This window comes from Parasteatoda tepidariorum, chromosome 1, assembly GCF_043381705.1.
Source record: "Parasteatoda tepidariorum isolate YZ-2023 chromosome 1, CAS_Ptep_4.0, whole genome shotgun sequence".
NCBI classification, from domain to species: domain Eukaryota; kingdom Metazoa; phylum Arthropoda; class Arachnida; order Araneae; family Theridiidae; genus Parasteatoda; species Parasteatoda tepidariorum.
Genome location: NC_092204.1, coordinates 54,524,170 through 54,536,331, shown reverse-complemented (window position 1 = coordinate 54,536,331; position 12,162 = coordinate 54,524,170). Strand labels below are relative to the sequence as shown.

Below are 12,162 nucleotides of genomic sequence, written 5' to 3'. Positions count from 1 at the left end.
TTATCAGTAATGGTTTATCAGCTAAATTAACGGAGAAAAGGTACTTTATTCTTAAATAAAAACCGTAAAAAATTGCTATATTGTTATTGATGCTAATGATGCTTCATTAATCTTAGTCATAAATACTACTGCTAAAATGTTAATCGATGTTTCATAATAGGATCTAATATAGTAATATTGATACCAAGTTATCTAATATAGGAACTGGGGAAATAGGTTTTCGCGGTCTACCGAAAAGGATAAGTACTGGAGAAAATTATTGATGATAGTAGTATAAGCATTGTGCCAAGTGATACCGAATGTGATAAAACTTTATTTTGATGGGATGAATTTCATAAAACATGTTTTACTTAATCTGATAACTTAAAGCCGCCAAGAAGGGCAACAAATAATAAAAAATTAGAAATGTTTTAACCTAACTGTGTCGGTATAGGTCTTTCAGTTCTGTGCATGATTTCTTAGTCTTGATCAATGCCGATTTATTAATTATATTTACTTTTCTTTCATCGCGTACGAAGAGCTGGTATGCTCAGCTGGTGTTTGAATACAAATGGCGACATATTATTGAACAAATATTCTCCTAAATGTAAGAAATATTAAATAACCAAATAGCTTAACATTTAGATTGATCAAAAACTATATAAATAAAGTAAAAGTTTCTTAAAGAAAGAAAAAATTACTTTAATTATATACATGTTCTAAAATTTTCAAATGACTCGTTTGAAGGTTGAAGAAATTATTGTATCTGCAAATACAAAAATCACAGATCAAAGAAAACGCCATTTAAATTTATTGACTTGATGGGGTATTCAAGAAGTGTGCCCAGGGCCTAGTGTGCAAGGGGTATCCAAAAGATCTTTTTTATATTCGAAAGATTAGATTTAGATTTTTTAAATTAAAAGATCCCTTTTCAAGCATTTTGAAATATATCTTTAAACATTTACCTCACATTGACAATTTTAAAACTTATTTTTATTTTTAGATGTTATTATTATGAGAAAATCGTCAACACAAAATCCGATTTCTTTATTTACTTTTTATTTATTTATTTCATTATTTTTCATTTGTTTTATTATTTTTCATTTGTTTTATTATTTTTTATTTATTTTATTATTTTTCATTTATTTTATTATTTTTCATTTATTTTATTATTTTTCTATTTATTTTATTATTTTTCATTTATTTATTATTTTTTTAACAAGCGTAGATAGACTAAAAGCCTTATGCAGCAGGACGCAGGTAGTCGAAAACGCTACCTGTTTATATCCAAAGAAAAGGTACTGACAATTCACACTTATACGTTTTATTTACTAAGTTAGTACATATTCTTTTTAAAAAGGGTTTCAATTAAGCACTTTTAAATTCAAATTTTGAAACTTAAATGCGTTTTATTATAAGTTACATTACAATAATTAAAAGTTAGGAAAAACTAACAATAATATTCTAATCTACTCTTCGTTTTCTCAACTGTGCCCCCTTAAAGTTCACAATTTTATCAAAAATCTAATTACTGAAATATAAACTTACCTCTCTAAACATTCGTTGTGCTTTGGATAAGTCAAAATCCCTTGCTATAAGGAAAAATAAGTATATTTTTTTAAGAAAAACTAATTCATCTGTACTGTAGCTCTTATCTCAAAAATTAAAATTCGCATTTCAAGAATTGTAATTGAAAACAATGAATCAAAAATTTTACCTTTTAACCATCTTAAAAGAAACTGATCATCATGGTTTGGCTCTAAAATATCCGCCACAAGTTTTCGAAACTGCAATAAAGACAAAATTCAGCTATTGAAACATTTCTGGTAAGAAAAGCAAATACAATTCTGGTTAATAAAACCAAAATACACGGTATTTAAATCATTCATTTGGTAATTGGGTATAATATAGCCTACGTCACAGGTTGTGTTGTTCCTACTAAATTTAACCCATGAACGGCATTTTCTGCGAGCCTAACTTCAAGCCACAAATAAACAAACGAAGTGTTCGATCGTTTAAATAGCTGCTCGCCAGATTTTATTGCATTATAAAGAAAAGTTATTGAAACTAAATACAACTAAATAAACAACAACAACGAAAACAAATAACAACAACTACTAATAACAATAACTAAATAAACAACAACTAAATTCCATTCGTTTAGCATTGCGTCATATGTTGTTCCTACAAAATCGAAGTAGTTGTGTTTTTTCATATTATACCCAATTGTTCCGTTCATATGGCAACGGTATACTGGAAATTTTGGTTTTTAAAATTATAACTCTTTTTGCCACACATTTAGTAAGAAATACAAAATTTAAAACTACCTTTAAGCGAATAAATGGTTTTTATACAATGCTTCAAGGTATCATAATAAAATTACAAAATTGCTATATTTACCAATTTTTATAACTTATTATAAAACTATATCTAATTGTTAATTTTACCAAAATCATTGCTAAAGCGCTTTAGTAAAACGAGTGTTTTTGGTGTTCCCATAGAGCCAGAAGCACGTTAAATTTCACCTTGTTCTGCTAGTTTTAACCATAAATTTTTTTCTCCGTGCAGTGCTTTATTATTCGCTTCAATGAAATTAAATCTGAGCAAATGAAAAAATAGCAATTGAATTGAGATTCTGTAGAAACCATTAACGAAATGCAAAATAATATTTTGCATCTAATTTCAATTTTAAGCACTTTATTTTTGTGCCTAGTTTTAAGCATTATATCAATTTATTCAAAACAGGTATTATTGTGGAATAAAATTTGCTCTTTATCGTTTTAATTTGAAATGACTTTATTTTATGTAATAAAAAAATTTTCCATTGAAGAAATTACATGTGAATGGAAAATATTTTCAAAATTTCTCAATATAAAGTGCTTACTACTTCTATAATTGTATTAGGTATCATTTTAAGTTAACAGGCGTGAAAGAAATTAAATATAATTCTTCAACAAAACATACCTCACAGAATTGCCAAATTCGCACATTTTCTTACACAATATGATTTATCAAATATTAATAAAACAGTTTCTCTTTCATTATTCGAAAACCAACCTATGCTTATCAATGATTATTACTATATTATTTAAAAAATAAACTTATTTTTTCCATAAAATTTGATAAAACCTTCAGAAGTTTTTTTTTTTAATTAATAAGCTATTTAACAATTTTAATTTTAACTAATAAAAATACATACAAATAGAACTACATAAAAAAGGGGGGAAATAAAAATTTTTGTTTTTAAGGTAATATTCAATTTACATTTCGATATTTTGAAACAAAAATCAGTTGATAATCAGTTATATAATAATTGTTTTTTTTTTCATGATTAGGAGTCTAACGGTTAGGTTTTTTAAACCGTTCAATACATAGTAGTTAAATTAGATTAATCACTCAAAATTAGCACTTATTCAGTTTTATGCTTTTTAGCTTATTTTACACTTTCATTTCAAGTTTTCTGCTGTCTAATTTTAGCAATCTCTGAAGAGAAAATGGATATTAAAAAAGCGATTTAAAAAACTAACAATTCTAACATATATATTTGATAGATACGAAGATAAGGATGCTGTTCTCTAATTACATTAAATAATTGGCAAACTCTATATATTTTCTGAAACAAATCAGTTAAAATTAATTTTCCCAGTTTTCTTAAATTAAAATTACAAACTATTTTTTATACAATAATTTATAATCCTTAAATATATTTTATAATCCTTAAAATCCTTAAATAGAAATTTTTTTATTAAAAAACGAAGCTTAAAAATAGAAAACGATTTTCTTAAAATTAGCAGTTTTATTTTTTTATTTTTTTAACTGTTTGATCTTAAAGTTGTGTTATTCCTTATTATTAATTATTTTTATTTATTAAAACAAAACAGATCAGACATTTTTTGTGGTAATGAACTAATTTATAGCTAGTTATTATTCTCGTTTGCTTTTTTTTAGCTATTTAAAATTAGTGATAGAGAGTAAAAAAGAAGTTTATTTCAGACATTTCGTAAAATTCTACAACTAAGAAGGTTAGTGCTTTTTTGAAATATGAGATTTACTGAAATAATTTTTACGAATAAGAGTTTTGGAAATTTAATAACAATAAAAGTTTTCAATGACGCTCAAATTTTCTAGTCAGCATTTTCGAAGTATGAAAAACCGATACAAGATTATTCAGTATCGCTATAAAATGTTATTTAATCATCGTTTGCATGACTTTCAAAATGCTCATAGCAATTTTTTATCATACGTAAGTTATTTAATTTATAATATTTGTTTAATTTAAAATATTCCTTTAATCTACAAATCATTTTTATTAAATTAATGTAAGCCTTATTAAGTCGAGAATGTTTTGTTTTATTATTATTATTTATGTGAATATTTAAAGCTTCATTTGAAATAGAACGAACCTTTCCAAATACCAAATACTAATACGCTATTTTTATTTTAATAATTACTTATTTGCTGATTTTTGTTAAATTTTTCAAATTTATCATATCATGCAACGAAAATAAATATAATAGTTTTTCATTCGAAAAGTTAAAGTATTTCAATCGAAGAAAGTTTCTAGCTGAAACACTAGCTCTTATGGTGGACGAAATTTGTTTTGTAGTTCAGCCTATTAATGACCTATGACAGGGGTCAGCAACCTGTGGCTCTTTTAATGTAAAGTTGCGACTCTCCAGTTCCATACGAAAAAATTAGAAATTCATTATCAAAACTCAGTAAGAAAGTCAGAAGTTGACATATGGAATTCTGACGATCTTCGGATCAACATAATATAATAAAAAGTAAAATTAGAAGTCAACATAGAAGTAAGAATCCAGAGTCGGGCTTGAAACAGCAAGTTATTAACCAGTTTTGATTAAACTTTCAAAAGGCATGCAAAGTCAATGCTCCTATTAATGTAACTATCTATATTTGTGTTTTTATATGAATAAATACTATTCCGTATTTAAAGCCATTAATTTTAAATCAAAAATCAAATATATATAAGCAAATACTAAAATATTAAATCGAAAATTCTTAGTGACTCTTTAAAAACTGGAAAATTTTATAAATTGCAACTTTTGGCTCTTCTGTCTCATTAGGTTGCCGACCCCTGNTTTTTTAATTTTTTTTTTCTTCAAAAAACTTTCCAAATTAATTGGAGTATGTAATTGCAAATCAATTAATTAATAAATAAATTATTAATAGTTAATTAAAAATTAATAATAATTATTTATTATTTAATCAATTTTTTGAATAATTTATTAATTAGCAAGTTAATTAATTATCCAATTAATTACAAATTAATTGGATTATGAGACAATTACAATAACTTATAGTCTGCATTGAACTAATAAAATACCGATTTTTCCATATATTGAATTATTTTTTATCTCTCACAAGACCTTCTATGGGCCGAAACGAATGTTGCCCCCTAAAATTGTTCGTCATAAGGCATACATCCCACTAGTTTATTTCAAAATTGGCGAGTCACACTTCCCTAGTTTCCCTTGTGAGTGTGGTAAAAACCTATTATCACAATATCTATAATAGGCACTTATATTGGTACAATAGGTTCTCATTAAAACGACTATAACGACAATGCTAGTAGTATATAATACCAAATTTAGTTGAAGTCGATCTTAGCCTTAGATGGTGCTACTGGAAAACAAGAAAGGCACCTCTCTGCCTTTAAATAGGCTTATCAGCATTGACAGATGGCACAAGACAACAACAACAACCAAATTTAGTTAAGCATCACAGACGTCAATAATAGGCGAATTTTTTTTACGGAATAAATACCGTTATTAGCTCGCCAAAAATGATTATAAAAATATAAGTGTCGTTAATAATTATTTTCGAAAATTACGATTGATTCATTTTGGTAATAGATACAAATTGTAATTAAAAAAATTTATTTTGTGTTAAAAAGCTAAATTAATGGAGAAAAGGTACCTTATTCGTAAGTAAAAACTGTAAAAAATTGCTATATTGTTTTTGACGCTTAGCTTCATTAGCCTTAGTCATAGATACTACTGCTTAAATGTTAATTGATGTTTCATAATAGGATCTAATATAGTAATATTGGTACCAAGTTATCTAATATAGGAACTGGGGAAATAGGTTTTTGCGGTCTACCGAAAGGGATAAGTACTGGCGAAAGTTATTGATGATAGTAGTATAAGCATTATGCCAAATGATACCGAATGTGACTAAACTTTAATTTGATGGGATGAGTTTCTCAAAACATATTTTGCTCAATCTGATAGCTTAAAGTCACCAAGAAGGGCAGCAAATAATAATAATATAGGTCTTTCAGTTCTGTGCATGATTTCTTCCTTATCCTCAAACATTTGCCTCACTTGGACAATTTTATAACTTATTTTTATTTTTAGATGTTATTATTATGAGAAAATCGTCAACACAAAATCCGATTTCCTTATTTACTTCTTATTTATTTATTTATTTTTATTTACTTATTTATTTATTATTATTTTGAACAAGCGTAGAGAGACTAAAAGCCTTATGCAGCAGGTCGCAGGTTGTCGAAAACGCTACCTGTTTATATCTAAAGAAAAGGTACAAACAATTCACACTTATACGTTTTATTTACTAAGTTAATACATATTCTCTTTAAAAGGGCTTCAATGAAACACTTTTAAATTCAAATTTTGAAGCTTAAATGCGCTATATTATAAGTTACATTACAATAATTAAAAGCTAGAAAAAAATTAACAATAATATTTTGATCTACTCTTCGTTTTCTCAATTTTGTCAGAAATCTAATTACTAAAATATAAACTTACCTCTCTAAACATTCGTTGTGCTTTAGATAAGTCAAAATCCCTTGCTGTAAAGAAAAATAAGTATATTTTTTTCAGAAAAGCTAATACATCTGTACTGTAGCTCTTATGTCAAAAATTAAAATTTGCTCTTTAAGAGTCGCAATTGAAAACAATGAATAAAAAATTTTACCTTTTAACCACCTTAAAAGAAACTGATCATCATGGTTTGGCTCCAAAATATCCGCCACAAGTTTTCGGAACTGCAATAAAGACAAAATTTAGCTATTGAATATGGTATTTAGAATTTTGTATAACATACGTTTCCCTAAGCATTCTATATACTATTTAAATTGACATGCACGATAGAGCTTTATACTTCGTTTCAATGTAAAATTAGAGCAAAACACGAAATAGATTTTGAATTTACTAATAGAAAATGGTTTTCAGAATTTAGTGTATGATACGTTTCCCTAAACTTGAAACATATCTACCATTGACATGCACTACCCACGCCACATGCACTACCACGCCACGCCACCATTATAAAGTTACCAAATTGTACCATATTTACCAATTTTTATAACTTATTATAAAACTATATTTAATTGCTAATTTTAGCAAAATCATTACTAAAGCGCTTCATTAAAACGAGTTTTTTGGTGTTCCCATAGAGCCAGAAGCACGGTAAATTTCACCTTATTCTGCTAGTTTTAACCATAAATTTGTTAAAAGTTGTTAATTACTTTTTATGTAAGCCAAAAGCTAACTTTTGATTTCTTTTAAAACTGCCAAGTTGCCATGGCAACGTCTTTTTGTGGAACAAGAAATGAACGTCTGAAAATTATTATGTAAATAAAATGTTGTTCTTTTTTATTAAAAGTTGGAGTCAGATTTATTATTTAGATTAGAAGTAGAGAACGACAGAATATTTTACTTTCTGATAGAGTCTCGTAACATTTTGGTAACCTGAGGACATGATATTACGAAGTAATCCGAACTTGCATATGAAGTATTTTCAATAATACGTTGGATAAAATTCAAAAACAACGGAAGATTGTTCGAAGCTCCTTCACTCGGTTAAGTAATCAGATTTTATATTAAATGAAATCAGCTGAAACCAAAGATTTGGTACAAGTTAAAGCTAAATTTAAAACGTTGAAAATAAAAATAAAAAAGAACTTCAAAAGTTGGATAACGAATTATTGGAAGTTATGCTGCAGTCCGATGATATTACAGAAGAAGAAATTGAAAATGAAAGTAAGTCAATTGACGATTATTGTAATAATTATTATGAAGTTGAAACAATTTTTGACGAATATTTTAAAGAGCTTAATGAAGAAAATTCATCGACGTACATAGAACAGCCGAATCGCAAATTCAAACTTCCTAAAATTGAGCTTGCCAAATATGACGGTATAAAAGGCTGGTTATCATTTTGGTCATTGTTTAAAAAAATAGATGAAGATTTAACTTTAGATCCTGGTGATAAATTTCAATATCTTATACAATGTACGGTTGACAATTCTCGTGCTAGAGAACTTGTTTTAAGTTATCCGGCAACAGCCGAAAATTATTCAAAAGTCATAGAAAGCTTCAAATCTCGATTTGGCAAAGATGATATTTTAGTTGAGTTTTACATTAGAGAATTTTTATCTTTAGTCAGACAAAACACAAAATCACAAATGGTTTTTTCACTATATGACCAAATAGAATCACAATTAAGGGCTTTGGAATCATTGGATATAACCACTAAAATGTATGATGCAATTTTATTCCTGTTAGTGGAGTCATGTATTTCTTTAAGTGTGGCAAAGGCAGTCGAAAATTAGCGACTCTCCTAAAGATAGACTTGATGGTCTTGTGTCATTTATGAGAAGTGAGGTAGAAAGTGAACAGAGAATTTCGATGGCTGTTGGCGGTTTTGACTTCAAGAAGCCTAAATTGATGAAAGACGAAATATCGCCAAATGCGCATGATAAAGTAGTACCAACTGCAAACGATTTATTTTCTGGTTCCTCACTTCTCATAAATGACATCAGACCATCAAATCTATCTTTCGGAGTGTCGCCAATTTTCGACTGCCTTTGTCACACTCTAAGAAACTCCTCAGGAATTCAAGAATAAAATTTTTTCTCCGTGCAGTGCTTTATTATTCACTTCAATGAAATTAAATCTGAGCTAATGAAAAAATAGCAATTGAATTGAGATTCTGTAGAAACCATTAACGAAATGCAAAATAATGTTTCACATCTAATTTTAATTTTAACACTTTATTTTTGTAACTAGTTTTAAACGTTATATTAATTTATTCGATACGGGTATTATTATGGAATAAAAATTGCTCTTTATCGATTTAATTTGAAATGACTTTATTTTATATAATAAAAAATTTCCATTGCAAACATTTAATGTGAATGGAGAATGTTTTCAAAATTTCTCAATATAAAATGCTTACTACTTCTATAATTGTATTAGGTATCATTTTAAGTAAATAGGCGTGAAAGAAATTAAATATAATTCTTCAACAAACATACCTCACAGAATTGCCGAATTCGCATATATCCTTACACAATATAATTTATCAAATAATAATAAAATAGATTTTTTTTCATGATTCGAGAACCAACCTATGCTTATAAATGATTATTACTATATTATTTTAAAAAGAAACTTAATTTTTCCTTAAAATTTGATAAAACTTGTCCCTCTTAGAATTTTTTTTAAAAAAATTAATTATCTATTTAACAATTTTAATTTTAACTAATAAAAATACATACAAATAAAACCACAAAAAAAGGGGGAAAATAAAATTTATTATTTTTAAGGTAATATTCAATTTTCATTTTGATATTTTGAAACAAAAATCAGTTGATAATCTGTTTGATAATAATTTTTTTTTTCGTGATTAGGAGTCTAACGGTTAAGGTTTTTAAACCGTTCAATACAGTAGTTAAATTAGATTAATCACTCAAAATCAGCACAAAAAATTATTCGGATTTATGCTTATTAGCTTATTTTACATTTTGTAGTTAGCATTCTAAGTTTTTTGTTGTCTAATTTTAGCAATCTCTAAAGAGAAAGTGGATATTAAAAAAAAGGATTTTAGAAACTAAGAGTAATGATATATATTTGATAGATAAGACTGCTGTTCACTAATTGCATTAAATAATTGGCAAACTCTATATATTTTCCGAAACAAATCAGTTAAAATTAACTTCACAGTTTTCTTAAATCAAAATTACAAACTATTTTTAAACAATAATTAATAATCGGAAGAAAATATATATTTTTATTGAAAAACAAAAAATAGAAAACAATTTTCTTAAAATTAGCAGCTTTATAATTTTTTTAATTGTTTGCTCTTAAAGATGTGTTCTTTCTTATTATGAAATAATTTTTTTTTTTAAAACTTAACAGATCAGATATTTTTTGTGGTAATGAACTAATTTATTGCAAGTTATTATTCTCGTTTGCTTTTTTTAGCGATTTAAAATTAGAGATAGAGAGTTAAAAAGAATTTTATTTCAGACATTTCGTAAAATTCTACAACTAAGAAGGTTAGTGCTTTTTTGAAATATGAGATTTACTGAAAAATTTTTTACGAGTAAGAGTTTTAGAAATTTAATAACATAAAAGTTTTAACGACGTTCAAATTTTCTAGTCAGCATTTTCAAAGTATGAAAAATCGATATAAGATCATTCAGTATCGCTATAAAATGTTATTTTATCATCGTTTGCATGACTACTAAAATGTTTGGACACATTCATAACAATTTTTCATCATACGTAAGTTATTTAATTTATAATATTTGTTTAATTTAAAATTTTCCTTTAATCTGCATAACACTTTCATTAAATTATTGTAAGCCAAATCGAGAATGTTTTGTTTTATTATTATTATTTATTTGAATATTTAAAACTTTATTTTAAATCGAACGAACCTTTCCAAATACTAATTAGTTTAATATTAAATACACAATTTTTAATTTAATAATTTCTTATTGCTGATTTTTGTTAGATCTTTCAAATTTATCTTATCATAAGACGAAAATAAATATAATAGTTTTTCATTCGTAAAGTTAAAGTATTTGAATAGAAGAAAGTTTCTAGCTGAAACACTAGCTATAATGATGGATCAAATTTGTTTTTTAGTTCAGTGTATTAATGACCTATGATCTTCTAAAATAGCAACTTTTAACAACTAATCGCATATACTATTTTATTCACACGGATATTGTCTTTAGTTTTAAATTTCTTTCTTACACGATTTACATAATATAATAAAATGTCATTAACTATTTGTCGTTTTTTTTATTTATTTATTTTTTTTATTTTTTTATAACAGGATGATATGTAATGATCCCCGTTAATACATAATTGTTGAATCTTCATCAAAAAGAAACCGAAACCTAAAAAGTACACACATTAGGATTGAAAAGTTAATAATTAAGCTTTGAAAAAGCATAAAAATGCTATTTTTATCAAGCCAATCTTTACTAAATAAAGATAAAGCTAAAAATATCAAAACTAGATAGGTTATGGAGGGAAAGAGAGCGGGTTTCGAAATAAATTATTATAAACATTCCTCAAGTTTCATCAGGCAATCAAATTGGTTTTGATATTTTTTTCCTTCCATCTTCCTCATTAGAGATTTGATAAATACCTGTAAGTTTCTTTTTCCTCTTAAATAATAATTAGCGATCCCTATAATATGTATAGGGGATATACATATTACGTCCACTACATCCGCCAAGGAGCCAGACAGATTTTAAACAATTAGAAAAAAACATGTTGAGTTTCGCCAGGGGGTGGCTACGAGTTATACCCTTCAAATTGGTCCCCTGCTATGATGTTTTTTCTGCTAAGTTTTCGCGGGCCTCTGCCCGAAAATTGCCAAGACTTGGCGATTATTCTACCACAGATCACGATACGGAAATTTTCCTCGTGTATATTTTTTAGACTTCATAATTGACAAGAATTCTAAAATGAAAGGCCAGTATTTCCATATTAAAGGCCAGCATTTCTGAATACAGAAATAAAATTAAAGTGAGAAAAACTTAATTACTTGTTTTTCTAATTTAGTATCTGTTTTTAATTTTAATAAATACAAAAATTGTGTTAGAAGCGTCAATTATTTGTGCCAATTTTTTTTACAAATGTCTTTAATTTTTTTCCCCTTCATTCAGTAAAATTACAAATTTTTGTTTTCAGGTTTTCCCATTATTAAAAAGCTATCACTTTTTTTAATCTAAATCTGTGTAACTTATCTTCTACTTACAAGGAAATGGTAAAACTAATGTCGTTATTGCTGTAGATTAGAAAACATATTATCCGGTGATTGAACATGGTTACTAACTTCAAATTACCAACATTATTTGATAACTGTATAATACACACACGTTAGAGCACAACACAG

General features: G+C 26.6%; 1 protein-coding gene across 5 annotated transcripts in view; it reads right to left on the bottom strand.

The window, feature by feature from the left end:
• The window catches only part of LOC107443450 (SEC14-like protein 2), a 58,396-nt gene that overhangs the window by 10,446 nt on the left and 35,788 nt on the right, over positions 1 to 12,162 (bottom strand). For 3 of the 5 annotated variants that reach the window (XM_016057306.3, XM_016057307.3, XM_016057309.3), the window contains exons 3-4: positions 6,937 to 7,006; positions 6,768 to 6,811 (exon numbers count right to left, since the gene is read on the bottom strand). In XM_016057306.3, the coding sequence (XP_015912792.1) occupies positions 6,768 to 6,811; positions 6,937 to 7,006 (114 nt within the window). Of the gene's footprint in view, positions 1 to 1,527; positions 1,572 to 1,696; positions 1,767 to 6,767; positions 6,812 to 6,936; positions 7,007 to 12,162 lie in introns of all 5 variants that reach the window. The other 2 variants (XM_043040812.2, XM_043040813.1) reach the window with 1 other exon arrangement.